At 42.1% G+C, this 26,586-nt stretch overlaps 1 protein-coding gene across 1 annotated transcript; it reads left to right on the forward strand.

Annotated features, from left to right (window-relative positions):
* The first annotated feature begins 2,479 nt into the window (after positions 1 to 2,479).
* LOC130248843 (mycocerosic acid synthase-like) lies at positions 2,480 to 14,565 on the forward strand. Its single transcript, XM_056482867.1, has 6 exons — positions 2,480 to 2,550; positions 3,271 to 3,424; positions 4,378 to 4,538; positions 7,290 to 7,493; positions 7,593 to 7,774; positions 9,007 to 14,565. The coding sequence occupies exons 1-6, from the start codon at positions 2,490 to 2,492 to the stop codon at positions 14,563 to 14,565; spliced, it is 6,321 nt and encodes a 2,106-aa protein (XP_056338842.1). The 5' UTR covers positions 2,480 to 2,489.
* The last annotated feature ends 12,021 nt before the right edge of the window (positions 14,566 to 26,586 follow it).

Here is a 26,586-nt window from a genome sequence, read left to right on the forward strand (position 1 = left end):
GTTAATCAGTGCCCTCACCCCCTGAATCATAGGAATCAGTTGATTTTTTTTAAATGGGAAGTGGGTGTGAAGAATATCACAATATTTTATCTCTTAGGTGTTGGTTCAATATGTTTTGAAATTAGTTATAGAATTTTACAGCAGGCCTTAATTTTTATATTCTATAGAGGGGTATCCTCAGCAGATACATGTATTAACATGTGTCAATCAGCAGAGTTTCAAGAGCGATCCCAGCTCTTGTAGCATAATTGATTCATTTTATACTCTGGAATAAATGGGAATTGATTTGTTGAGGATGTGTGTTTTCTTCTTGACTGCATTCCCATATAGTTGGAAGAATTTTATAGTTTCCTCCCCACTCTCCGACCTGTACAGAGTCATAACAGTGCGATACAACAGGTAATATTCTTACTCTGCTGGATAATTATATAATTATGAAAATTAGCTTTTATGATACAAAATTAACACACAAAACATTTTCATACAAAAGGTTCTCATGCAAATGTATTTCTACATAAAGGCTATGCTCTGTTTTCCTGGAGACAGATTATAGCACTGCTGTAATTTAATCTTGACACAAAATAGAAACTGTGGCTTTTTTATTGGTATCATTAAAAAGGAAATTAATTCCCTTTCCCACTTAGTTGTATTATCCTAAGTAGAATTTTTTCCTTCGAATTTTAGCAAGCAAATTGCCCTCATCACATTCTGCACCCACAACTAAAAAGCATGTGTATGAATATGTTATAGTCACATGGATAAGCATGAACAGAAGCAGCAAGGCAAAGTTAAAATACTCTCTTACAACATATGGCAGGAAATTCAACAGTGCATTGAGAGCTGGTGGAAGGCTTTTCTGTATTTTATTCATGCCCTATTTGCAGTCCATGGCTATCTCTGCTGGTTTAGGAAGAGGGATTCAATAATTTCTCATGTAAGATTTGCTTATGTTTTGTTAAGATTCTTTAGTTCACTAATTAGTAACTCCAAAATCTTTAGACAAATACTAAAAATTCTAAAGCCTTCTGAGGCAGAACTGCGAAGGTTCATTTTTACAATGCTTCCAAGAAATAGATGGAGCTTTAAACACTTGTTCATATTTATTTATATTAAGAGCAAGCCAAATCGAATTGTTACCTTAAAGACAGAGTCTTTTAAATCATATTCTTAAGATCATAAAAACTTACTGGGCTATTCCATGATGATGAAAGGGCTGGAGCACCTCTCCTATGAAGATAGGCTGAAAGCTGGGGTTATTCAGCCTAGAGAAAGAGGGCTCTAGGAAGATTACATAGCAGCCTGCCAGTACCTATGGGGACATATAAGAAATATGGAGAAGGAATTTTTAGAAGGCCATGTGGTGGCAGGACAAGAGGAATGGCTTTAAACTGAAAGAGGATAGGTATAGATTAGGTATTAGGAAGAAATTATTTATGGGTTGCCCAGAGAATTTGTGGATAGTCCATCCCTGAAAGTAAAAAAAGTCAGGCTGTATGGGATTTTGTGCAACCTGGTCTAGTGTAATACACACTGCCCATGGCAGGGGGGGCTGAATGTAGAGGATCTTTAAGGTCCCTTACAATGCAAACTATTATATGAATCTATGGTTTGTTAAAACATAACTTCTGTTTATTATTTGCTAACTGTCAGATGATGGATAGTGCTCTTGTCCTTGCTGACTTCAAGAAAATTATGACATCAGGGAAATAGTTTTGAACTTTAGTCAGGTCACAGACTAATCACATTCGCATTTCCCCCATGATTTAGCATGCCCATTTAAAAAGGAGCCACACAGAACCCTACATAAATTACTTCCACAGACTCAGCATATTTCTCCACTCCGCTGGGATATAAGGTAAGAGTTGCACAGCTCACTGGATAGCTCTAGAGATGCCAACAATATGTTTTATATTGTGATTGGAAGGTCCTAATTTTCTATTATTTGCTATTATAAGTACTAACTTAGGAAAAATGTTTAAAAATACATTTGTGATATAAATATTGTGTTGGGCTTTGCAGCTTTAGTTTACCAGCTACACCAAAATAAGAAATAATAGAATCAGAGGAATCAAAGCTAATTCTGAAAGAATTGAAAGGAAACAATTCTTGTGTCAATATTGAATTTACATTATTGGTAAAATAGCATTTACTCTTAGAAAGCCAGATTCTGTTCTCCTTACTTTTCCTAGGTGGCGTTTCAATGTTTTCTGTCTTAGCTAATGGAACCTGGAAGTAAATTTTTAAAGTATGAATATGAGCAGTCGCTCCTCGAAAAGTAGAGACAAGAGGAAAAATATAGAACAGTTGTGGTCACTTGTGGGCAGTGTCATTTGTCATCACAACCAACAGCAGATCATTCCAGATTAACTAAGTTCTGAACAAGTTTGTGTCTTTGTGAGAAGTTCACTTCTTAACCTAATATTTCTTCAATGGTAAATGAATAATTTTTTACTGGGCTGACACTACTCCTGTCTTGTTCAGCCTAGGAGATGGAGATTGATACTGCAGATGAAGTTGCTATTGTTGGAATAGGATGCAACTTTCCTGGAGGTAAGTTTAGGGTAAAAGCAAAGCAGGCTGTGAGTGAACATTGAAAAGCAGTCTTTTATTAATGTTGGAATGGAGGAAACCAACATGTTTGTCCCTTAGTAGAATTTGTTGCTTTTCTGCTTGTGGGATCTTTCTGAAAGGTGGTGCTGTGCTGGAAACTACTTGGCTTGAATTAGTTTGCAGACAGACAGACAGACAAAAGAAACTGCAGTGCTGGCTGTGGGCAGGGCATTGAGGTGCACATGAAACTCTCACAAATGAGCTGCATGGGTGTAGGATGATTTGAACTTTCTGCGTGTTCACTGTCTGGGTGATTGTGCATTGTTACAGGACTCTACATCCATAGGGACAGGAGCCAGATGAAGGGCTGGACATTGTTATCAGCAGTGCCTGTAATATAAACAGGTTGGGTTTATCTAAAATAAAGTTTCCTGCTTTATTACAGTACTTAGAGTAGATGCAGTGAGATGTAAGGGAAATGGGGAGAGAAGGTGGTTAAGGATTTTGTGGGAGTCCTTTGGTTTTAGACAGGCAGTGAGGGGATCAGTCATGCTTTTTCATTTTCCTCTCACCAAAGAAGGATCACTTACTTCTGTGGCAGGTCTATTTAAGCAGCCTAGATTTCCATGCAGGAGGTCCTTGTAGCTGATTGTGCATTTCTGAGTCTGCATGGGGAGTGGAACTCATCCTTTAATCTGTTTTATAAACTATGTATGACAGGAGATGGAATTGACAGTTTCTGGAAAGTCCTGGAAGAAGGCAAAAACTGCACCGTAGAAATCCCCCCTGAGAGATTTGATGCCAAGGAGTGGTATGATGGAGGTGATAACAAGCCAGGAAAAATGTGCACAACACGAGCTGCTCTTCTTGATGAGTGAGTCTGTTACCTTGCTGCACCACTGATTTTTGTAGTTACTTAGACTATGGGTACTGCTGCTCAGGGACTGTGATAGTGTGAAGAACAGCAAATTACAGTAGGGTCAACCTAAGAGTCTTATATTGGAATTCCAGATTCACCTTAGATCCTCAGGCTGGAGAGCTTCATTCAAAAGAGAAGTTGACACGCACAGAAGAAATCTCGTTGTCTCCTGAAATTTGTACCTGGCAGGGCTGAACCATAGGACCCAGAACTAATTTAGTGCTTAGTCCCATGTTAGATACTGAATCCTGCTCTGGAATCAAGAAATTATAGAAGGCCATATAAATCTGATCTTGAGATACAGATTAAACTCAGACTTGGTCTTTTGTAAGCATGGGCCTATTTTGAAGATGCTTTTTAAGACAAACACACACAAACACACACACACACACACACACACACACACACACACACACATAGAGTATTTATGAATGTGTTATTAGAGAAACATGGGTATCTGTTGAAAACACGTGAGCTGATCCTCTACCTTTTGGTTTTAAATTGTAAAGCATTGGTATGTATTGGCTAAAAATCATGTAGAAATCAATAATTGTTTGTAACCTTTTAGCTATGCCCGCATTACAGCAGAGGGAGTCTCATCTTGCACATTTCATAGTTTGAGGAATCCAGTTGGTAGTAGTGCATTAACCATGAGCGTAAGAATGGGTAGGAGTGTGCTCTTACCTCTGAAATGCAGAATTATTGATAAAATGACATATTTTGTGGTGGGACATGAAACATCTTTGGCTCATAAATATTTCTTTTGAATTTTATAACTGAGAACTGTGGCCTAAACACCAGTTACTGCTCTGCTTTCCATGAAGTTGCAAAAAATGTTTACTGTGAGTCTAGAAGGAAATGCATCTTTTATACATATGTCATATCCTATTCTGGTCTGTGTATTTCAGATTTAATTCATTTGACAACCACCTATTTGGGATTAATAATATGGAAGCAGAACGCATGGATCCACAACAGAAATTACTGATAGAATGCACATACAAAGCCCTGGAGGATGCAGGAGTTCCTGTAGAATCTGTCAGTGGCACCAGAACAGGTGTTTTTATTGGTAAGATGAAAATTTCACGGCAAAGAAAGTGTGTTTGAAGTTCATAAAGGTTGGAGCAACCCTTCATAACCTTTCAATATGTTATCTGGCACTGGATGTAGGCTGGATCTTGCCTGGAGATGTAGGGCTACTGTGCTATGGCACTACTGGTTACTTTTGGTAAGAATTACCAGGCTACTCTAGAAGTTCACGGTACAATTCCTGTATCTCTTTGGTGCTTTTCTTCCTGTGTTCAGGCACAGAAATGACGCGGGAAACAGCTAAAACTGCTTCCCCAACCCAACCCAACCCAACCCTTCTTGGGAAAGGCACTCCCAAAGGAGGTTGTGATGTTCTCCCCTTAAGGAGAAGGGAACATCCAAGATTTGTAATTTCTCATTTCTGCAGGAAAAATTTGATTCGTAAATTACACACTTGGCATGGAAATTGGAATGTTGGTCCCTGACTTGCTACATCAGCACATGGCAGTGGGTTGTGGAGGGTGTAGGGTGGAAGAATAGAGAGAAAGGAAGAGATTAATTAAAGAAAGAGAACGAGAAAAAGAGAGAAGGAAAGACCACCACTCCTGGTTGCAGTGTTGTTGGCCTATGATATGTCCATTGTCCTGGGGACACCCTCTATCCTAGGTGGGCATACCTTTTTATAGATTGGTTTCCCTGCCCTGAAGACAGGTTTTACTCTTTCTATGCAAATTAGTTATCATGTCCAGTCCCTTCCTTCAGAACTTTCTGGAGGTCTTGGATCTTGAATGGTCTTGATCATCCCCCTCTCCAGGTTGACTTTTGGTCAATGCTTCATTCTGGCTTCTGTGCTGGTGCTGTCTTTTGTTTTTTGATGCGGGCAGAGTAGTCTGAAAGTGGCCCAGCGAAAAAGAACCTGATGGTGCTGGTGGACAGCTGCTGAACGTGAGCCAGGGTGTTTCCAGATGGCCAAGAAGGCAAGTGACATCCTGGCCTGTATCAGCAATAGTGTGACCATAGTAGCAGGGCTGTGATCCTTCCCCTGTATTTGGTGCTGGTTAGGCCACAACTTGGGTCCTGCGTCCACTTCTTGGCCCCTCAATTCAGGAGGAACATTGAGGTGCTGGAGTAAGTCCACAGAAGTGCATCAGAGCTGGGGAAGGTTCTTGAGCACATGTCCTATTAGAAACAGCTGAGGGAGCTGGGGGTGTTTATCCTGGGAAGAGGAGGCTCAGGCATGATTTTATTGCTCTCTACAACTGCCTGAAAGGAGTGTGTAGTGATGTGGGTATCAACCTCTTCTAACAGGCAACTGGAGACAGGATGAGAGGATATGGCCTTAGTCTCTGCCAGGGGAGGTTTAGATTGGACATTAGGGAGAAATTCTTCACTGAAGAATTCATCTGAATTCACTGGATATGGGAATTGGCTGCTCAGGTAGGTGGTGGAGTCACCATCCATGGAAGATTTTGAGGAAAGGCTGGATGTGGCTTTTAGTGCTGCGGTCTAGTTGACGTGGTGATATTTCACCATACAGTGGACTCAATGAACTCAGTGGTCTTTTTCAAACTAATTGATCCTGTGATTGTGTCTCTATGGGGCAGGACAAGGATACTTACCCCAGAGAAGTGCTGCTCTACCTCCCCATGGTCCTGTCTTGTCTTTTTTTTCTAAAAATTCTTGGTTGTTACTAACAATCGTTGATTGGCTCCATGGCTGTGCAGCAATCGGTGTTTGACACGGACACATTAGCCCCTTATCTTCCGGGCTTCTACACAGGCCTACACTTTTTCCCCGGTATATTGGTTTCCAATATTACTTTGGTTAAGGTGCTCTGGGGGTTAATATCCTTTTAAAGCAGCAGAAATCCTCCTGTGGACATTAGAATGGTACCACGGTGCACTTGTCCAACTGCCTTTGTCAGTACCAGGAAAGTTAGGGAGGAGATGATACCAGTTGAAAGACATTTAAAGGACAACACTAGAATAACAGCACATTATTGCTAGTGTAATCTGTGTCCCTTTAAAAGGGAGTTTTCTGGGGGAGTTTGGCTGATATACCTATAGGGGAAATGATTTAGATTATGTTTTAGACTGAGAGATGCTCTTCTTCCACTGAGGGCACTACTCCTTGCTCTCTGAATAGAGCTACTGCTCATGGATTTGGGGATCCACAGTATTTCAAGCGTTGTGTTCCCAAAAAGAGGACACAACTGCTCTCACAGGCCATGTTCTTTTTTACTATTTCTTACTGGTTGCAAGTGTGAAAGTTGATGATAAATACAAAGTATTTGATGTAGTTTGTACTGGGACCTTTAACTTGATATACATCTGAGGAACTGAAGCTAATGTCCAGTACGTTTATGTCTGAACTTCCCTCCTTGTAACTTACTGATGAATGTTCTCATAGCTAAACTAAAACAACCTGAGTCTCAAAACTATCTCAGTCTCAAACTGAGGTACAGGGGTCTAAGCAGACTACAGAGATCTTAGCTGCATCATACAGTGAGCTAAGCCATCAGGAAAGGCCATTTCCTGGGCAGGTAGGAATTTCCTGTCATTTCCTGGGCAGGTAGGATTTTCAAATGTTTGGTATGTTTGTGTAAGTTGGGTCCAGGGGAAATTGCTGTGACTTTGCCTTTGACTTGTGTTGGAGCAAAGCTTCATGACAGGAGCCCTGATGCCACATGGTTTTGTATTAACACTGAAAACCAAACCACACTATCAGGTTTTGAGCTGTACATTCCAATTGTTGGCTTGGCTTAACTTGACACGTATCTGATATTTTCCAGGTCTCATGAATCGAGACTACGAAATCATAACCAGCAGAGTAGTGAGTGAAATAAATCATTATGATGGTACTGGAACAGCAATGAGCATTGCTGCCAACAGGGTCTCTTTCACATTTAATCTGACTGGACCGTCTCTGACTGTCGATACTGCGTGTTCATCTTTTCTTTTTGCTCTGCACTACGCCTTGCGAGCCATTAAATCAGGTAATGGGACTGAAGAGATGCTGGACAATGACACCAGGATTGCTACTGTTTCTGTCACCTGGGCCATCTCAACATGAGTATGCTTCTGTTTGACTCCAGGAGACTGTGAGGCAGCAATCTGTGGTGGGGTGAACTGCATCATCGACCCTCGCACCTTTGTATCTCTCAGTAAAGCCAAAATGATCTCTCCAGAGGGCATAAGCAAACCCTTCTCCAAAAAAGCAGATGGCTATGGAAGAGGAGAAGGCTGCGGTGTTGTTTTCCTCAAACCACTGAAAAAGGTAAGATTGCCTGTGAAGTAGCCTGAAATAAGACTGGTTGCTTGCCTGAGTTTTTTTAGTATCTTCAGCTCTAATAATGACTATTCCAGTGAAGTTTTTCCAATTCAAGTTTAAGATTAATGAAGGATTTCTTAAGAATTGGTGCACTTCCCCTTGCATAGGGTAAGGATCCCACATTTAAAAGGTAGCCTTATATTCTTGGCTTTGCTGTGGTGTTTTTTTGTCTTCTTTACAAAAGATTACCACAGAATCAGTCAGGTTGGAAGGGGCCATAGTGAATTTCTGGTCCAAGCTCCTTGGTCAAGCTAGGTTGTCTTAGGTCAATTTGTACAGGATTGTGTCCAAATGATTCTTGACACATTCTGTCTCCAGTGAGGTAGAATCCAATCCCTTTCTGAGCAATCTATTCTAGCGCTTGGTGCTCACAGTGAAGAATTTCTTCCTCGTATTTAGGTGGAACTTCATGTGCATCAGTTTCAGTCCATTGCCTCTTGTCCTGGTTCTCGGCACCACCAAGGGCCCAGATCCATCCTCTGACACCCTCCTTTCAGATATTTCCCTGTTGGCTTCTAAATCTGGAGCCCCAGGTTTGCCTTTGTAAGATGGCTAGTGTGCTCCAGTGTAGCCAGTTCAGAGTCACCTGCAGAGGGGGCCCAGAAGTACGCTGTCCCTCTAACTTTTTCATACTATCTCCCAGTTTGCTTGGGCCTAGCCTGATATTACTGCCCTCCTACATTATAACTAGTTTAAAGCTCTCCAAGGAGTCTTGCTGGTTCCCTTGTTAAGAATCTCCTTCCTTACTCAGAGAGGTGAACCTCATCTGATGACAGCATGCCTGGCTCTGCAAAGGCCATTCCATTGTCAAAAACCCCAAAATCTTGGTGGTGGCATCAGCTGCAGAGCCATGTCTTAGTAGACTCAGCCAATCTGTTTCTTTTTATATGGAGGCTTTCAACTATTGCTATTTTCAACATTTTTTGATCAATATTGCTGCTTTGAACTGGAAATATGGAGGGGAAAAAAAACCTTATGCCTCAGATTTCCTTAGCAAACGTCCCAAACCCAAAATCTTCCTGGATCCCTCTCAGACTATGCATTGCTATTATCTCACCCCCTACATGGAGGATAAGTAATGGGGAGTAGCCTGTGGGCTGCATCAGGCTTGGAAGGTTCATGGTGACATCATTAACTGTAGACTACTAGTATTATTAAAGATAATTTACCTTTTACAGGCAAAGGAAGACTACAGCAAAATCTGGGGTGTGATAAATGTCAGTGCAGTCAATCAGAATGGCAGATCCATGACTCCAATCACCAGACCGTCTCAAATAGAGCAAGAGAAGTTACTGCGCAGCATTTATGGAAGTCGTGTGGACCCCTCAGTCGTGCAGTACATTGAAGCCCATGGCACAGGAACTCCTGCTGGAGATCCTACTGAAGCTGAGAGCCTGGGTAGTGTCATTAGCAAAAACAGGTCTTCCCAAGTTTCCATTCTGAAAATTGGTTCAGTGAAAGGAAATATTGGACACACTGAATCAGCTGCTGGAGCAGCTGGGTTAATCAAAGTGCTTCTGATGATGCATCATGGAAAGATTGTTCCATCCTTGCATTACTCAAAGGAGATGAGCAGCATCAATACAGAGAAATTAAACCTTGCCGTTGCCACAGCTGTAGAGCCCTGGGAAGAATCCAGTGAGTATGGGAGAGTAGCTGGAATCAACTGCTTTGGATTTGGAGGAACCAATGCTCATGTTGTAGTCAGGCAGGTGAAGCAGCCAGAGCCTCTTCCTGCCTTTAAGAAGCCCCTGGAATTAGTTCTGCTGTCAGCAGCATCCCCTAAATCCCTTCAGATGACACTAGCAGATACAGCTGAGCAGCTGAGCACAAGGAACTCTGTAACTCTCCCAAGCCTGGCCTACACATCTGCCTGCAGAAGAAGCCATGCCAACTACAGGTACCGAAAAGCCTTTGTCACAAATTCCCTCCAACACTTGCAGCAAGAGCTTAAGTCAGCGGTGAGCATGGAACCTGCCATGTCCAAAGGGGAACCACAGCTGGTGTTTGTGTTCTGTGGCAATGGCGTGACTCTGAAGGAGTTCAGCGAGGAACTGCTGAGCTCAGAGCCCGTGTTCAGAGACAAGTGTAAGGAAATAGAAGACCTTTTTCAGCAGCATGCTGCCATCAGCCTCCTGCCAGCAAGAAATCACAGCCCAAAGGACTTGTTGAATCCAGAGCTTTGCCAGCCCCTGCTGTTTGCCCTGCAGGTTGCTGTAGCTTCCCTCCTGAAGCACTGGGGTATTAAGCCCGTTGCTGTTGTTGGCCACTCAGTGGGGGAAGTTGCTGCTGCACATATTGCTGGGTACCTTTCCCTGGCAGATGCAGTCAAAGTGATTTATCACCGGAGCAGGCTGCAGGCAAAGACTGCCAGCGGCAGGATGCTGGTGGTTGGAAACATCCCTGTTGAAGAGATTGCTGAGCACCTGCATCCCTACTCTGGAAAGGTGTGCATTGCTGCTTTCAACAGCCCCGTTTCCTGCACCTTGTCTGGGAGTGTAGACGCTGTGGAAGCTGTCCAGAGGGAGTTAGCTGAAGCTTTCAGACAGAGAAACATCTTTCTTCATGTTTTAAATGTTCCAGCTGCGTACCACAGCCCCAGCATGGATATGATACTCAGGGAACTTGAAGAGCAGATAGAGCCTTTAGGGAAGCAGAAGGGGGAAATGGAAGTGATTTCAACACTGACTGGGGTGGCTGCATCTGAAAATGACTTTGTTCAGGGCAAATTCTGGGCGCAGCATACTCGTGAGCCTGTTGCTTTCACACAAGCCATCCAAACTGCAGCCAGAGGCAGGGAGAACGTGGTGTTTGTGGAAATAAGTCCTCACCGAGCATTGCAGCGAAGCATAAAAGAAACACTAGGAAAAGGCACAAAGGTGTTGTCCTCTTTGCAAACAGATGCAGAATATCAGACACTCTTCACCCTGGTAGGAAATCTCTTTGAACTGGGATTTAATCCCAACTGGCAGCACTTTTATAACGGGTACGAAAGTGTTCCTGTGGCCATTCCACGATATCAGTTTGATCGCCAAAAACTCATGGACTATTTGTATATCCATCAACAAGCAAACCAAAGAGGTGTCAACGCCAGTCATCCTTTGATTTATGGCATAAACAGTGACAACGTGGAGTTTGGCTGCCTGGTGTCCCAGGACACAACACCGTACCTATATGAGCACCAGAACAATGGGGTGGCTTTAGTTCCTGGTGCTTTCTATGTGGAGCTTGGTCTGGCCTGTGTGATGAGCAGCTCAAGACCTAAAGTGCTTCTGAGCACTTGCCAGCTGAGTATCAGCTTTTCTGCGCCGTGTGTTCTCACACAGAGTTCCCAAGTGCTGAGTATCAAGCTGAGTCCACAAAAAACCATGACAACCTTTGAGGTTCTCTCTTCCTCCAATGCAGTTTATGCTGCTGGCCAAGTGGCAAAGGGGCTTGAAGGTGTGGTGGAAGAAAGCAGCATCTCCTTCCAAGCAATCTATCGAAGATGCAAGTCAGTGATTAGCAGAGAGGAGGTTTATGAAGCACTCTCTCAGGTTGGCTTTCAGTATGGCTCCATTTTCAGGCAGCTCGGTGATGTTCATTATTGCCAGGAGCTAAAGGAAGCTATAACAAGCATAAAGGTGAATGAGGAGACCATCAGACACATGTACAGCTACTGCATCCACCCAGTGCTGCTCGACTGTTTTCTGCAGATGACGGCTGTCTTGAGCTCAAGGACACTGCAGTCCAGAGCAGGCTTTCCTTCAGGGATAGGCAGCCTGGTGGTGCTCCGCCCGCTGGAGGAGGAAATGATGATATACATGAGAATGAGCAAATCCACTGGGAACTGCCTTGAGGTCTGCGGATGCTTTGTGGACAAGCATGGCTCTGTTTTGGCTGAGCTCAAGCGTGTTGCCATCACTTTCATGAAGGAATCGTCTTCCAGAGACAATGAGTTCCTGTTTGAAAACAAATGGAAAGAAGTCTCCCTTTCACAGACAATTGGACATCTGGGGTTTAAGCCGAGAGTCCTTGTGTTTGCAGACAAATTTGGGATAGCTGAGCAGCTCAGAAAACATTTGCATCCTGCTTCGAGATATGTTATGTATGAAGGCTGGGAATGCCTCACGGAAGGCGATGCCCAGAGTAAAATGAGAGCGGAGGTTGAGGATTATGATGAAATCCTCTTCCTGTGGGGAATTCAAAAGCTAAATGAAGATTTCCCAGGGAAAGCAGTAGATCAGCTGGCAAAGTGCTGTGAAGCCTATCGCCAGGTAGTGGTGGCACTGAGAGAGAAGACATCCCGCTGCTCCGTCAGAGTGATCACCTACAGAACAACAGACAGATATGTGGATCATGTTAACTGTGGGTTTGCATTGTATGGCATGACCAGAACTTGTGTTGTTGAAGTTCCAGAAATCACATTTCAGTTGATTGACCTCAGCTCCTCCACTTCCCTGGACATCTCAGTGTTAGCAGATGTTCTTGTCAAATACAAAGGTGGGGACTATCCAGAAGTTTGCATCAGCCAGGGAAGAATTTATGTGTCCGAAATCAGGCGCACACCCTATGTAGATGAAGATTACATCCAACCTGTACGATCTCTCCAGAAAGCACAATCATTCACTTTGTACACTTCTAATCCATATGCAGCAAAAGACTTGTCTGGGGATTTATGCACCAGTGCTGCTCCTCAGCTTGACAAACAGAGTGTTGAAATTCAAGTGGATAAAATTTGTCTGCACTCAGAAGATTATTTTCCCATTAGTGTTTCTAGCTGCAACTTTGGTTACACACTGTATTGGAACTCACAGGCAGGAGACAAACACAGGCTTCTAGGTCTTGATTTCAGTGGCACAGTCACTGCAATAGGCACTGATGTGAAAAAAGTGAAAGTGGGAGATCATGTGGTTTCATGTTATCCCACTGCTGCATCATCCAGAGTTCAGATCCCAGGAACAGCTTGTTTCAATGCAAGGAAATTCCCATTCCTCCAGAATGTCCCTTGTGTGTCATACTTCATCATTGCATGGGAAATCTTCACTCAGAGGTTACCCAAGGGGAAACATGGCAGAACATTGGGTATTATTACTGCAGAGCCAGCATCAGTTTTGTGCCACGTTCTTTCTGCAGCAGCACAAGAGACAGGTTGGAGAACAGCCCTTGCAAAGCCCACTCCTGACATGTTGCAGTGTATCAACCTGTGCAATGCCCTTGTTATTCTTCCTCCAGTCAACAAACTGTCTTGGGAGGATCTGGCCCACATGCACTTTCTTAAAGATGTGGTGATTGTGTGTGGCAGTCAACAGTCTGAATGTATCCAGAACGCCAGTGAAATTGATCATGAGAACATCAGCTTTCATATCCTCTCTGTTGCCAACCTTTTCCAGAAAGCACCTCTAAAGGAATTGCAGAAAACTGTACATGCCTGGATCAGTTCCATGGATATGAAACAGTTTAGACATCTCTCAGGTTCAGTTTTCCAGCAGCCTGAGAACTTTGAAGGGCTAAACTCTGTGACGTCCTATTTCACCTGCACTTCTGTCCCCCTTGCTGTTCTGAGAAGGCAGAAGGACACGGGTGTGCTTTCAGATATCCCGTTGTACGAGCCCCAGAAGCAGCTGTTCAAGCAGAATGCTGTTTATGTAGTAGCTGGGGGGCTCACTGGACTTGGCTTTGAAACGGTGAAATTCATAGCAGAGAACGGAGGAGGGTGTATTGCAATACTCTCCAGGAGAATTCCCAGCAGGGAGAAGCAAGAAGAGATGAGGGCTTTGCAGCAGCAGTACAAGGGGAGCAAAGTCGTGTCTGTGCAGTGCGACGTGGCTTTGACCAGTGATGTTGAGAAAGCTTTCCAGTCCATTGCCAGCACCTTTGTGGGCTGTCCAATCAAAGGGGTTTTCCAAAGTGCTGTTGCTTTACACGATGGCCACCTTGAAATCCTGAAGCTGGCTGACTTTCACAAAGTGCTGAGCCCAAAAGTAGCAGGGACCCTAAATCTTCACCGGGCTACCAGAGGCCAGGAGCTCGACTACTTTGTGTGCTACTCCTCTGTTACTTCCTTTCTGGGCAACGCCACCCAGACAAACTATGCAGCTGCAAACTCTTTCCTGGATCTCTTCTGCCTCTACAGGAGGAACTGTGGGCTCTCAGGCCAGGCCATTAATTGGGGTGCTTTGAACCTTGGCATTCTGCTCAATCAAAACCACATTCAGAGCATTCTGGGATCCAAGGGCATAGATATTCTGCAAGTGCATGAAATTCATGACTATCTCAGGAAGACCTTACTTATAAACAATCCTCAGCAAGCTGTTGTCAAATTGAACTTTCAAACTTTGTATCATCATGTTCTTTCTCAGATTACTTATCTCAAAAGTCGCTTCATATCACTTATTTCAGAAGATTTCAGGAACAAGATTGAAATGTCTGAGGAAACAGAAGTCTCAGAGACTGCCTTTCTCAAATCTGAAGACTACATCACCTCACTGGTGAGTGACCTCACAGGAGTGAGAACAGACGAACTAACCATGAATACAGCACTCTCATCTTTGGGCATAGACTCCATGTTAGCTATGACAATTCAGAACCGTGTCTTTAAGGAGAGAAAGGTGGACATACCCCTTGTCAAACTGCTTGATCCTCACACAACTCTGTCAAGTTTAGTGGTAATTTTAGAAGAAACAAGCAATGCAAATGGAACAGTTGAAAACAAGAAAGCTGTGGTTGAAAGTACAGAAGATGGGAGCTGGCTATAGGAATCTTCCCAATCAGGAATTGTGTAACTTTGACAATGCTGAGACTCCTTGCAGCCTGTCAGAATGTGTCATTGCAGAATGTCTAGTGATTCTGAATGCAGTCTTCTGCATTGACCCAGAAAACCTTTCACCACATTTCTCTGTCGTAGAATAATGACAATTAATTTAATTAACTTTTAATTTCAGTCAGTTGTTTGACTTGTTAGTGCACCTCTACATTATGAATATACATATAAAGTAGAATAAGATTATTTTGCCATTAATGTTTTCTTTATGTATTTTTTTAAAGTATTATCAAATTAACTCCATTATCAAGTAATTTGATTATGCAATGTGTATAAATACCTGCATCATTTTGAAAGTTCTTTTAGATGTTGCGAATTTCAAGGTTTCTTCTCAAAAAGGAAACTTGATTTTTTCCTTATGTTTTCAAAAATAATAAAAAATGTACCAAGTGCAAAGCATACTGTAAATCAACTGGATTTTTAAATTAATTAACCATTTTATGAAAACTGAAATAAACAAGAGTATTAGAAGAGTTTAAAAAGCAAAAGCCAAAGTGCAATTTCTTCTAATTTTGTTTTTGTCCTTCATTCACTCCCCTAGTTAAAGTTTTCCTAATCTAGACAAGTGGCCTTATTTTCTTACAGTGAGACATACCTCACACTTTTGAAAGGAGAGCCCACAGATGAAAAAAATTAGTGATATTTATGCAGTAGGGATTCAATTCTAGAAGTTCCTGTATACTTTAAAATATATAATGTTTAAAAAAACAGAGTCTTGTATTCAGTTTTAAACCTATATATTAAATATGTTTCATACTTGTAAGAAGGCATCTTCTATTGTGAACTTAGCAAATGCTCTCTGCATTGAAGTCAAACAGAATATAGTTTGCTATATTGCATGCTGTCATTACCTGTGACTTTATATACACCTGAAATTCATGAGGAGATGGCGGTCTTATCTACTGCTTTGAACATGGATCCACTTCAGTCATTCTCTTCAGGTCAGGTCAAGTCATTCTAGGGAAATCTAGTGAGGACAGTACTTTGTGTTACACAGAGGAAGTTGTAAGTATCTTTGATCAAGCAGGAATCAGCATTTTAGATTAATCTTTTCCTATAGGATGGGCTAATAGTATTAAATCCTATGATGCAAGACAAATTTAGTGTCAAACCTTCTCTGCAAATGATATCTAAGATATCTAAGGCACTTCCACAGCTACTCACCAAATTATACACAAATAACATTGTCCTAGAGACTCACTGTTGGCATCCCTGGGATTCCAAAGAGACATGAAACAGAGCAAGAATGTTACACTAGATTAATTGTAAAGTATTTATTCTATACAGGGGAAATGCTTATACTTGTTTTGGCTTGTGTTTACTAATCACAGAGTGGAATTAATGAAAAAAAAAAAGTATGTGTTTTTACATTACCTTTATCCAAAATGGAGGGAAACTTTTAAGGAGTTTTCAGGAAATGTATAGAATAGTTTGAGTTGGAGGAGACTTTTAGATAGACCTAAAACTCTCCTGAAAAGCTATATATATCCTGTTCTGTGCACAGTATCTATCAGGACAGGCTAAACCAATTCTGAGCTCAGAGAACTGTCTTAAAAACAGCTGGACCTAGAATATAAGTACATCTTATACAGAAGAACTTGGAGTCCCTCCAGAATCACTGAGCCTGGTGCTGCCAGTTTTATGGATGGACAATGTAGTCAGGATTTAGGCCTGGAACAAGGCTTGATCTTGGATTTAAGTGAAAACATTCTCTAGTCATATGGTATTCAGATGAAAGATAGCGGATATTTGCTGCCATTCAGGTTTCCCACTCTAAACATGCAGTAAAGTGTTCACATGGTTCTTCATCTGTGTGTTCCCAGTGTGAGCATAAAAAAGATTTCATCTGTTCAGAACTGGTTATAAATAAACCCATTATAGAGAAGCTGCTCAAATCCCTAGCAGAGATAAGTGTAGCTGACACACCTCACAGAGCAGACAGGCTGCTTTTTTTTTTTTCTCATCAGCAGTGTTAATTTTGACAATTTTGACAACAGCATGTGACTCTGGAAGAAAGAGCCTGACCTGTTCTTGTATAATTTTTGTGGCTAGTTTTTGCAAAGGGTGGCACCTTCAATGCAAAGTTTATCACTCGCAAAAAAAAAACCAAAAAAACAAAAAACAACAAAACCCAACAAAAAAAAAAAAAAAGAAATCATCTTATCCTAGAAAAAACATGAAGTGAATTTGAAGAGCTGCATTCTAAAAAGTCTTTGAGGCCAGTAATCTCCCAATCACATTGTTTCCAGAGTACATCAATTGTGTATTTCCTAGACATGGATTCCCTGAATTTGTTATGACAGACTGAAGTCTGTCAGACAAAATCTGAAAGAGACCATGGATTTCATCGTGCAGAACACTGGTAATCCCAGTGTGAGCAGTTTCAGGAAAATAAAGCCAGCATGGATCAGAGACTGTTTGAAGGAGATGCATAATCTGGAATAGAGCCATACTTTCCTCTTAAACCAAGGACTCTTACCAATTCCCTGAGAGCCAAACTTCCCAGTTTAGAACAAAGTGCAGTGGAATACAGATTCTGATCTGAATATAAGTAAATCAACCATATAAAGATGTCTAAGTTATACTCCTTATGCATGACTGACACTCCAAGCCCTGCAGCTGCAATGGGAGTTTCATGTACAGAGTGACAATTAGTGGCTTCAGGGATTGCAGTTGTAAGAGAGCTGTGTCTTGAAGGTATCTTGAAGTCACATGAGGCCAAAAGAATCAATTTTCTGATAGAGAAGGATTTGGAGCTGGCCAACACAGACAGGGTCTGATGTGAAAAATGGAGGAATGAGGGATCGTGTAAGGCCACTACAGAAACAAATGTCTCAAACTGGCAATAGAAAACACAGCTGAGCAATTGAATGCAAGAAATCAATTGCTCTCTGCAGACTTGCCAATAGAAATGCCCATAGAAATGTCAAGTTTTTGGTGCTTTTGGTTGTAGCACTCAGTAGAAGAAATGTCTGTCTTCATCCTTTAAATGTCCCAGGTGTGTTCCATAGCTCGAATTCACTACTAGAAAATATGGGAAAACGCCCTGAATTTAATCAAATAGGAGTGGATTCCTCACAGCCTGGGGTTGCTGCTTCTGCAGAGGAGGTCACTGAGCAAAGCATAAAAAACATGAGGCTGTATTAGTTTTAGGCAAGAAATAGCACAGAAATAGGAGAAAAAAATGAGATAACACATCCTCAAGATTATGTAATATGTAATAGACACTCTGCAGAAAATAAGGATTAGACCTCCCATGCACTAACACTGGATGTCACAAACCTGTTTGATCTGGTGTATAATCCAGACTGGCAGCCCATCTGCACATTGTTTGTTCTTTCCCTGAATCACTTGTCTCAGTGTCCCAGTGCTGGCTCCCCAGTACCCATTTGATCACAAGAAACTCATGGCCTGGCTAGACTTGACAGTATGAGCAATGGCTGATAAGAAGCAAACTAGGATGTTTGTTTGTTGCTGAAGCCTTGGCAGCACTTTATCTGCTGGTTCAAGTTTGTGGTAACAGTCATGACCACAGCAGCCAGATGACAAGTAAATACTGAAATGCTGGCTTGGGTCAGAAATGTCAAACCAGGGAAGCAAAAACAATATTGGAACCTGAAAGAGGCTTACAACTATGAAACCTCTAAGGGAAAGCAGTTAGCTCTGGACAGTGTGTAGGAAGGTAGGAGAGATTTATTTAAGGATTTTTATTTCTGTCTACCATATTGATCAAACTCAAAGAGAACATGCTAAAAAATAATCCAAGGCAGGATATAGTCTCCCAAAACCTTTCTTGGCAATATTTGTTTAGCCTGATCCTTGAAATATTTCAGCAATGACAATTCCACAGCGCCCTTAAGTAACCTGCTTCAGTGCTTTGTTACCCTTTGTGTAAAGAAAGCTTTTCCTGATGTATTGCACTGCTTCTTCATACTGCCCTCTTTGCTGTATTTCTCTCTGTTCTAATGGTTCTTTCTTTATGTGGCTCTTTTGAAGGTCTGAAGATCTTTTTTTGGTTTCTTAAAACTTCGAGGCAACTTGGTTTGCTTCATATTTATCACTTGCTTATGACCCAGTTTCAAAATACATTTCTGTTTCCCAAAATTATTTCACTGATGTACATTCATTATGAAACTATTGGGTTGCATATTTTTAAAGCTGCTCATTGATATAAATATTTTCCTACAAACTGGAAGCAGCTGTCTGTGAACTACATTGATAAAGTTAATACAGTAAATATTATCATGTAAGAATTGACCTTGGCTGTTACACAGTCTACACATGCTTACACTTTCCACTGGTGATTTTCTTGATATTAGTTATAAATTCAGAACTGGGTTATGTTGTAGCAAAATATTCAGAGCTTCCCAACTTGGCTGAATAAAAAGCACCAAAACCAGATGTTCATCCTGACATTTCAAAGAAGTAGCAAATACACTTACTGCACTATTAGCAAAAGAAACAGAAATCAATATTTTTAAACTGTACAGTAGGGTAAAAAAAGTGGGAGAGGACCTGTCTTACCCAATGACAAGGTGAATTTTTTAGAATTTCCTGATTTTCTGAAAAGCAGAACAAACCAGCCCCTTTGGCAACACGTTAGAAAAAGAGAGAGACCACTGGTTCTCTTCCCTGCAGTGAGCTCTCAAAGCAAAACAGAAGACATGCATGGAAAATTTCTAAATATCCCACTTTCTGATGATCATGGAAGTACTTGGAATTTGCTTTTGGTGAGGACAGAAGTCTAGTTAGAAATTCTAGAAGTCTAGATAGAAAGAGGAGTGCACCATGACCTTAGATGTACAATTAATGGCTTTGATTCTTCTGCTTTGCAGAAAAGGACCTAAATCACTGCCAAGTTAAACTGAAATCAGAAGACTTTCCACATCAGTTCATCAAGGAATGAACATGCTGCTGTCTGCTAGAGGCTGCTGGGTCCAGCACAGGGAGGAAACATCCATTTCTTTCCTCATCCTTCAGGCTTTAAAACAACTCTGTAAGCAACACTTTTAACCAGTTGCTACTTAAAATTTTCATCACTTAAATGTGTGGGTTGAGTATTCTTCTGGCTTCTTGTTAGTGCCAGTCCCAATCCTGCCATATTGTTAAGGCTGTTACTAAGCACTGTGCCAATACCTCTCAAAAGCTCCAACTCTCAGCTTTCCAAACACAGTGGTAACTTTTTAAGTAATGTTTTCAGTCATGCCAAAATGACTTGGGTTCCAAGCCAGAAACGACTTAGAGATGTATGTTTGTACTGGCAAAAACATTTATTCCTTCATTCAGCCTCAATGGGTGTCTGCCTGTGCTTTTACATACCAAAGGGCAAGAGACAAGGAGTTACATCCTTGCAAAACTTTCAGTTCATCCTTTTGACGTGCTGCTGAATTACTTTGCATACATGGGGTAGTCAAGCAGCAAGAATAGTGTTAGAAATACACACTAATCCATCTTTCCCTGACAGGAACACTCAATTCTTTGTGAGATTTACAGTGAGAAGAGCAAATGTTTTGGAACAATGACTTCTGGCTTATCCCTGCCTAGTTCCTGGTGCCTAAGTCATTTATTTGCAGAGCAGATCTCTCAAAGCTGACAGATCCTGATCGTGCTAAGCTGATGAAATAAATGCACTTTCCTGCCAACTAAGGAGATATTTCTCAGAAAACCCAGTCTACTGGCAGGACAGTGTCTCTCAAGAATTGTTTCCCAGAGGCATTACAGTGGAGTCGGTGCAGGAACTTGCATAAGCTCCAGGTGGCAGCTGAGACAGGGCAAATGAGCACCATTGGAGGCACACTGTGAGTTAACAGCCCCACAGAGCTGGTGCCCCAGGGCTGACACAGAGAGGGGCAGCTGGGTGTGGGGATGCTGAGAACAGCAGCCAGAGAAACAGCTCAGCTTCACTGTATTCAAATGTCCCCCCATTCCATGCCACAGTGCCTGAAATCCCCCCAATATACTCCTACACTAGGAAAGCAAGGTACATGGAGATTGTTAGCAAAGGTGCAAGAAGTGGGCTTCTGACACTGTCTTGAGCTATTTTCCAAGAGTAACCAGATCTGTTTTCCTCCACAGCTGCACATACTTCAGTGCAAGTTTATGCAGGAACATTCACTTAGGAGTAAGAATTTCCTATCTTGACTTAATTAAAGTCACTCTAAAAAAATAAATCTCCTTAAATTAAGTCAAAGGCCTTATTTTTGTCCTCATGTAGCTTTGTACTAGGGTTGCTGGAAGCATACATTAGAGCAGATGTAGTCAGTTCACTACCAGTGTTGTGATGAGGAAATGCTTGATCTGAGCTCGAACTGATCATCTGAGAATTTTATAATACATTTCCTGTCAGCAGTCACAAGCAGCAAAACACTTCAAGGCCTAAGCCAAAGGAGCAAGGTTGGACAACAAAATCCAAAAACAGGTTGCCATGGCCTGTGATTGAAATAGAAAATGGCTAGTTTAATTTCAGGCACAAATCCCATCACAGGACTCAACTCAAATCCACAGGAGTTTTTCCTGGGATCAAGGATAATTCACAGTTTGGGCACCAGTCATGGCAATGCCTGGCTTCTTGTCATTACAGTTCAGAAATAATTATAAAAATCATACTGGTGTTGCTTACAAAGTGCCTGTAAAGACACATCAAATTACACATTCTGCTCTCTCTGCTGCCTACTCCTGTACATAGAGAGCTGTTATTTCTCAGCCTATTGGCTGCTCATACTTTTATATAGAAAAAACATTCCAACTCTTAGTCTAAAGACAGCAAAAATTCTGGACAAATGCAGCAACTAATATTTACTAATCTAGGAGCAGTTTTTCTTTGCTGGTCTCCAAAGGAAAGAGAGAAAAGGTTGAAGGGCCAGTTTTTCAGGCCAAATTTAAAAATCACCATTCTCTTCATAAGCATTTACACTAGGAGATATTTCCATGTTGGAACACCATGTAAACAGATATGTGATTTATACCTACAATTCAATCCTTACAGATTTCCACTAGGCATGCACAGAGAAATGCAAACCCTTTTGAGGTGTAGGTGGCAGAAAAGAAGCAAGCAAATAAGCTGTCTATTAATCTCTGATGGGAGTTATCACTTTCAAGCCTATGTTCTGATAAGAGTAATTAGCAGTTAGAGTAATTAGAGTTATACAATGAAGGGACAAGGAAGATAGGAAAACTTTAACCCCCAGAAAATATACATAACTGGTTGTCATGGTTAATATGGAGGTTTCTTTGGCTGATATCTTCAACAGCAAAGTTATAATACTTGTACAAAAACATGTGCCATCTTTTAAGTGTTCTGTAATTCAGCAAAGTCCCAAGACCTAGAAGCAGAGAACTGTTCATTCCCATTTACCTTCATGTATCATTGTGCCTCCTTTGCTGTTTTTTAAATTTTGAATTAAGCTAAACTGACCTGACTTGCTTGAGGCTAACCTCAACTGAGGCTAACCTGCACCTTGGCAGTTATATTAAGGCTCTCAAAACCATACAGAACTGTCCATGTTCCAAGAGGAATGAACAGAAGCCTGAATTAAATAATGACTACAGACTATCTTAAAGTGATTAAATGTTAAGAAATTATCAATGGCAAATTTTATGGGCTTTCTTTTAGCCCTTGGAGGAAAAGCTATCTTAGCCTTAGAGAAGAAACTGGTTGTTCTTTGGCAGTGGTCAGCAGAGAGTCCTAGATGAACATAATGTATTTATTTTTATTTTAAAGCCTATCTTTGTGGAAGGTGGCATTAGATGGTAGTTTCTTCTCAGATTACTTTCATGCTCTTTTTCTTCCATAACCAAACTCCTTCAGGTTCTCTTCTCATAATTCCTGGCTCTCCTTTATGATTCATGCTTTCTCTCAAAGTCAAAAGGATTTTCCTTTCACAACTTTTCCTACCATTCTCTAGTTAGCTAAATTGTATAGTAACCTCTTGGGATTAAACCAGCCACCAAAATTAAAAGCCAGAAGGTCTGAGGTACTTTTTCACTGTAATACTGCAATTTTCAGGCAGCTGAAAAGGAATTCTCAGTGCCACACAACGATCTGAAATTCTGAAAATAGGAATCTTTCTCTCTTTAAGTCATCTCATCACTCTATTTTCTTAACTCACCTGGTAAAGGTGGCATTTGCTGATCACTTGAATAGATTGGTGACCATGGCACCCCAAGCATTGCCACTATCACATCTTTGAATTCAAAGGCAGGAGGCACAGCTCAGAGGGAGATAAGAAAGCAGAAGTACATGTGAATGTAAAATGCTTTATCCAGCTAGGTTTCACTTAATTTCCTAGGTTGAGATTTTAGGAGGAAGCTGTGATTCCCATTCTCATCTGCCCACAGAGAAAGAAAACAGCAGTGCCACTGACAGCACAGTCAGTTTGACTGCCTGCAGGAGCTGCTTCCTTGCAGGTGTTTTTGTAAATGTCTGCCAGACTACAGCACTGGAGAAATCACAGGTGGGGCCACTTTTTAGGCATTAGTTTATTCTAAATTATCTTCCAAAATGCATACCAAAAAAGAGCTGTGAAAGGGAAAGGCTTCCCTTTACTTTCTTGCTGTGGAGGAGGATCATTCCATTTCCAGAGTCCTCACTGATGCCCTTCCTGAACACTTTTATCTTCTTCCCCCTTTTTCTTTTGTTCTTCTTAAGTGTCTGGTCAAATCTGCAGCACTTTCTGAGTGTCCATGAGTGATGTTATAATCAGGAACACTTGTGAGGAGAGGGTGGAAAGGGTAAGGAACAGGATGGAGTAGGATCTATTGTTTATGTTTCTGGCACTGGAAAAGGAGTGGCAATAGGGAAAATTCCTTAACTGGAGATTCCAGAAACACAGAGAGAGAGAGAGAGTTAATATTTAATTCTGAAAATGGAAGCCAGTCAGAGGACATGGAAGGAAAGAGCATGAGGCAGACAATGTTTTAAATCTTTGCATTTCCTTAAAATTCTTCAAATATGTTCTCAGTAGAACTTTCCAAATCTGATACTGATTTTTGAACTTGCAAGTTAACGTTTCAACATCTATATGACACAGTTTAGAGTTTATTAAACAACCATTAGTTATGAACTTCAAGCAGATATTATTCATGCTTTTATCACATATATCAAGTAATATAATTTTGTTTTGTTTTTTTCTTAAGGGTCTGGGTTTCTTCAATTGTAAAGAATACATGCGTATTTCAATTTTTATAATATAACAATTTTCTAGTACTTAAACTGAAAGCTTGAAAGTCAAAACAAAGGCATGAATATCAGAAAGCAAAATTTTGAATAATGATTTTTAATATTGTTTCTGATGCTGCTGGGACTGTAAATGGGCAGGTTCCAAATCAGGTCTTTAAATCCACACCTATCCCCAAGAGTCTGTAGTTGGTCCAGTGTTACAGGACAGAATCACTAAGGTTGGAAAAGACCTCTAAGGTCATTGACCTCAACCATTCACCCAGCACTGCCATGCTCACCACTAACCGTGTCCCCAGGTGCCACATCTAAATGTCTTTTTACACCTCCAGGAATGGTGATTCCATCACTTCCCCCGTTCCAGCGTCCGAGCACCCTTTCAGTGAAGACATTTTTCCTTATATCCAATCTAAACCTCCCCTGAGGCTGAGGGGCATTTCCTCTTGTCCTATTGCTTGTACCCGAGAACTGCAGGTGCTGCACCCTCCTTTCAGGCAGTCGTAGAGTGATCAGCTCCCCCCAAGCCTCCTTTCCTCCAGGATAAACCCCCCAGCTCCATCACCTGTTTCTCACCAGATTTGTGCTCCAAACCCTTCCCCACCCTCGTAGCCCTTCTCTGGACATGACAATACCGGATTTTATCCTTCATATAGTTTATCCTCTTATATAGAATGTTATCCTGTATATATAATTATCCTGTATACAGAGTCTTTTAACAGTGAGTTTGTCCACTCAGAGACGGAAGGCTCTGACAACATCCCCTGAATCCGCGCTCGCCTTCCTGGCGCATTCTGGGCGCATTCCCGGCGCATTCCGGGCGCATTCCGGGCGCATTCCCGCTGCATTCGGGCGCAACCCGGGCGCAATCCAGGCGCAATTGCAGTGCAATCCGGGCCCATTCCTGGCACATTCCTGGCGCAGTCCCGGTGCAATCCGGGCGCAATCCTGGTGCAATCGTGGTACAATCCCAGTGCAATCCCAGCGCAATCTGGGCGCATTCCGGGCACAATCGTGGTGCAATCCCGGTGCAATCCGGGTGTATTCCTAGGACAATCCGGGTGTATTCCTAGCGCAATCCAGGCGCATTCCCGAGGCAATCCAGGTGCAAAGGCACAATCCAGGCGCAATCCCGGGTCAATCCGGGCGCATTCCCGGCGCAATCCCGGCGCTCTCTCGGGACAGGCAGGAGCGCTGCAGTACCGGCAGCGCGCGGCAGGGGGCGCGCGCAGGCCGCGTTCCCGTGGCCGGCATTCCCAGCTCCGCTCCCGGCGGAAAGCGGCGGCCAGGAGAGGGGCCGGGAAGGGCCGGAGGGGAGAGGGGCAGGGAAGGGCCGGAGGGGAGAGGGGCCGGGAAGGGCCGGGAGGGGCCGGGAGAGGCGCCGGGCATTGGGGCAGGCAGGGCACGGAGCAGGGTTCTCGTTCGCCGGGCTGAGTGCGGCCACGCTGAGGGTCAGAATCACTGCTGGTGTGTTGGGAGCGCGTCTTGCTGCCTCTCAGGAGAGCTGCCAGCTTTACGCTGGGCTTGATGATCTTAGAGATCTCTCACAGAAATGATTCCTTGATTGTGCAGCACTGAAAGCTGGAGTGGCTGTTTCAAGGGCTGTGTCACAGGCACCTGCCACATTCACGGTGGATTTGGGGAAAAAGCTGGGCCCTGGGGAACCAGCTATGGCTGGTTAAAAGGTCGGCGGTTTCTTGCTTGCCAAGGGTGGGATAAAATCTTGAGCAGATCCTGTTGTGAAGCTCTTGATCAGGCAATGTGTAAAGTGCTAGGTTAATGTAAAACACATATTTATAGTGATTTCTTTTAAGTGTGCTGTAATTTAATAGTTCAGAGCCTGGTTAGTGATGACATGAGGGAATGGATGATAGCACACAAATATTAGGAAGAATACTGTAATAGCTGTGGAGGAATTATGAGGACTCTGAGTTCCTATAGCATTAAGTTTTATTTTAGAGTAAGAGTTTGGTTTGTTGTGTTGGCTTGTGGTTTTTGTTGGTTTTGGGGTTTTGTTTTGTTTTTTAAATAGTACAGAATTCAAAAAAATTCAAAAAAATCTAAGATTAAATCTAAAGCTTCTAACCTACAAGTGAGAGGTAAAAATGTGTCAGTCTTCAAAGTAATACTATTCCACATGGCAACCAGCAATATTTTCCACTCCTGTTTTTCTTTTCAAATGTTTTTTTCTGGTGCTGCTGAACTTCTTGCCCTCTTGAATGCTTTGCTTTCTGATACTAGAAGCACTGCAAGCTCATCCTCCTTGAAAGGGGCTATTTATTCAGTAAAGCTTTTGTCAGACCACTTATGTATCTTCAAAACCAATTCCCAGTGCTTTCCTTTAGCTGCCTCTTTGTGAGAAGCATATGGATTCTTGGACTGAATGGATATTATAAAAATACTATACACTGTGCTGCCCTACCAGCATCAATTGCTGCAGTTGGGTCACTGACGCTGTACAGATGCAGAAAGGAAATGGTCTTGACAAATAGGATACATGGGATTTTTCCAGGACAGTATTTAGAAAGAGCTGCCTAGTGAAATCCCCATTAGACAGCAGCATGACAAATATGCAGGCAGGCTACATGAAATACCACAGCAGCAAATGTGAATCTCTCCCTTTTTTACCAAATTCTTGCTTGCTGCAATCATCACTGTGCCTAAGTGAAAAACAGCAAAATGTATTGCATTATTGAGCATAGGAATGGTGATACAGAAAGCTGATGTCTGACAGAGAAAAGCAGCTTCACTCCAAGGCACAGATGGGAAGTACATACTGTCCTG

The sequence above is a fragment of the Oenanthe melanoleuca genome, chromosome 2 (genome assembly GCF_029582105.1).
Source record: "Oenanthe melanoleuca isolate GR-GAL-2019-014 chromosome 2, OMel1.0, whole genome shotgun sequence".
NCBI classification, from domain to species: domain Eukaryota; kingdom Metazoa; phylum Chordata; class Aves; order Passeriformes; family Muscicapidae; genus Oenanthe; species Oenanthe melanoleuca.

Coding starts and splice junctions, on each gene's coding strand:
- LOC130248843 (XM_056482867.1), top strand. CDS start 2,490: ATGGAGATTGATACTGCAGATGAAGTTGCTATTGTTGGAATAGGATGC. Junction 2,551..3,270: donor AGGATGCAACTTTCCTGGAG/GTAAGTTTAGGG, acceptor TATGTATGACAG/GAGATGGAATTGACAGTTTC. Junction 3,425..4,377: donor CGAGCTGCTCTTCTTGATGA/GTGAGTCTGTTA, acceptor TGTGTATTTCAG/ATTTAATTCATTTGACAACC.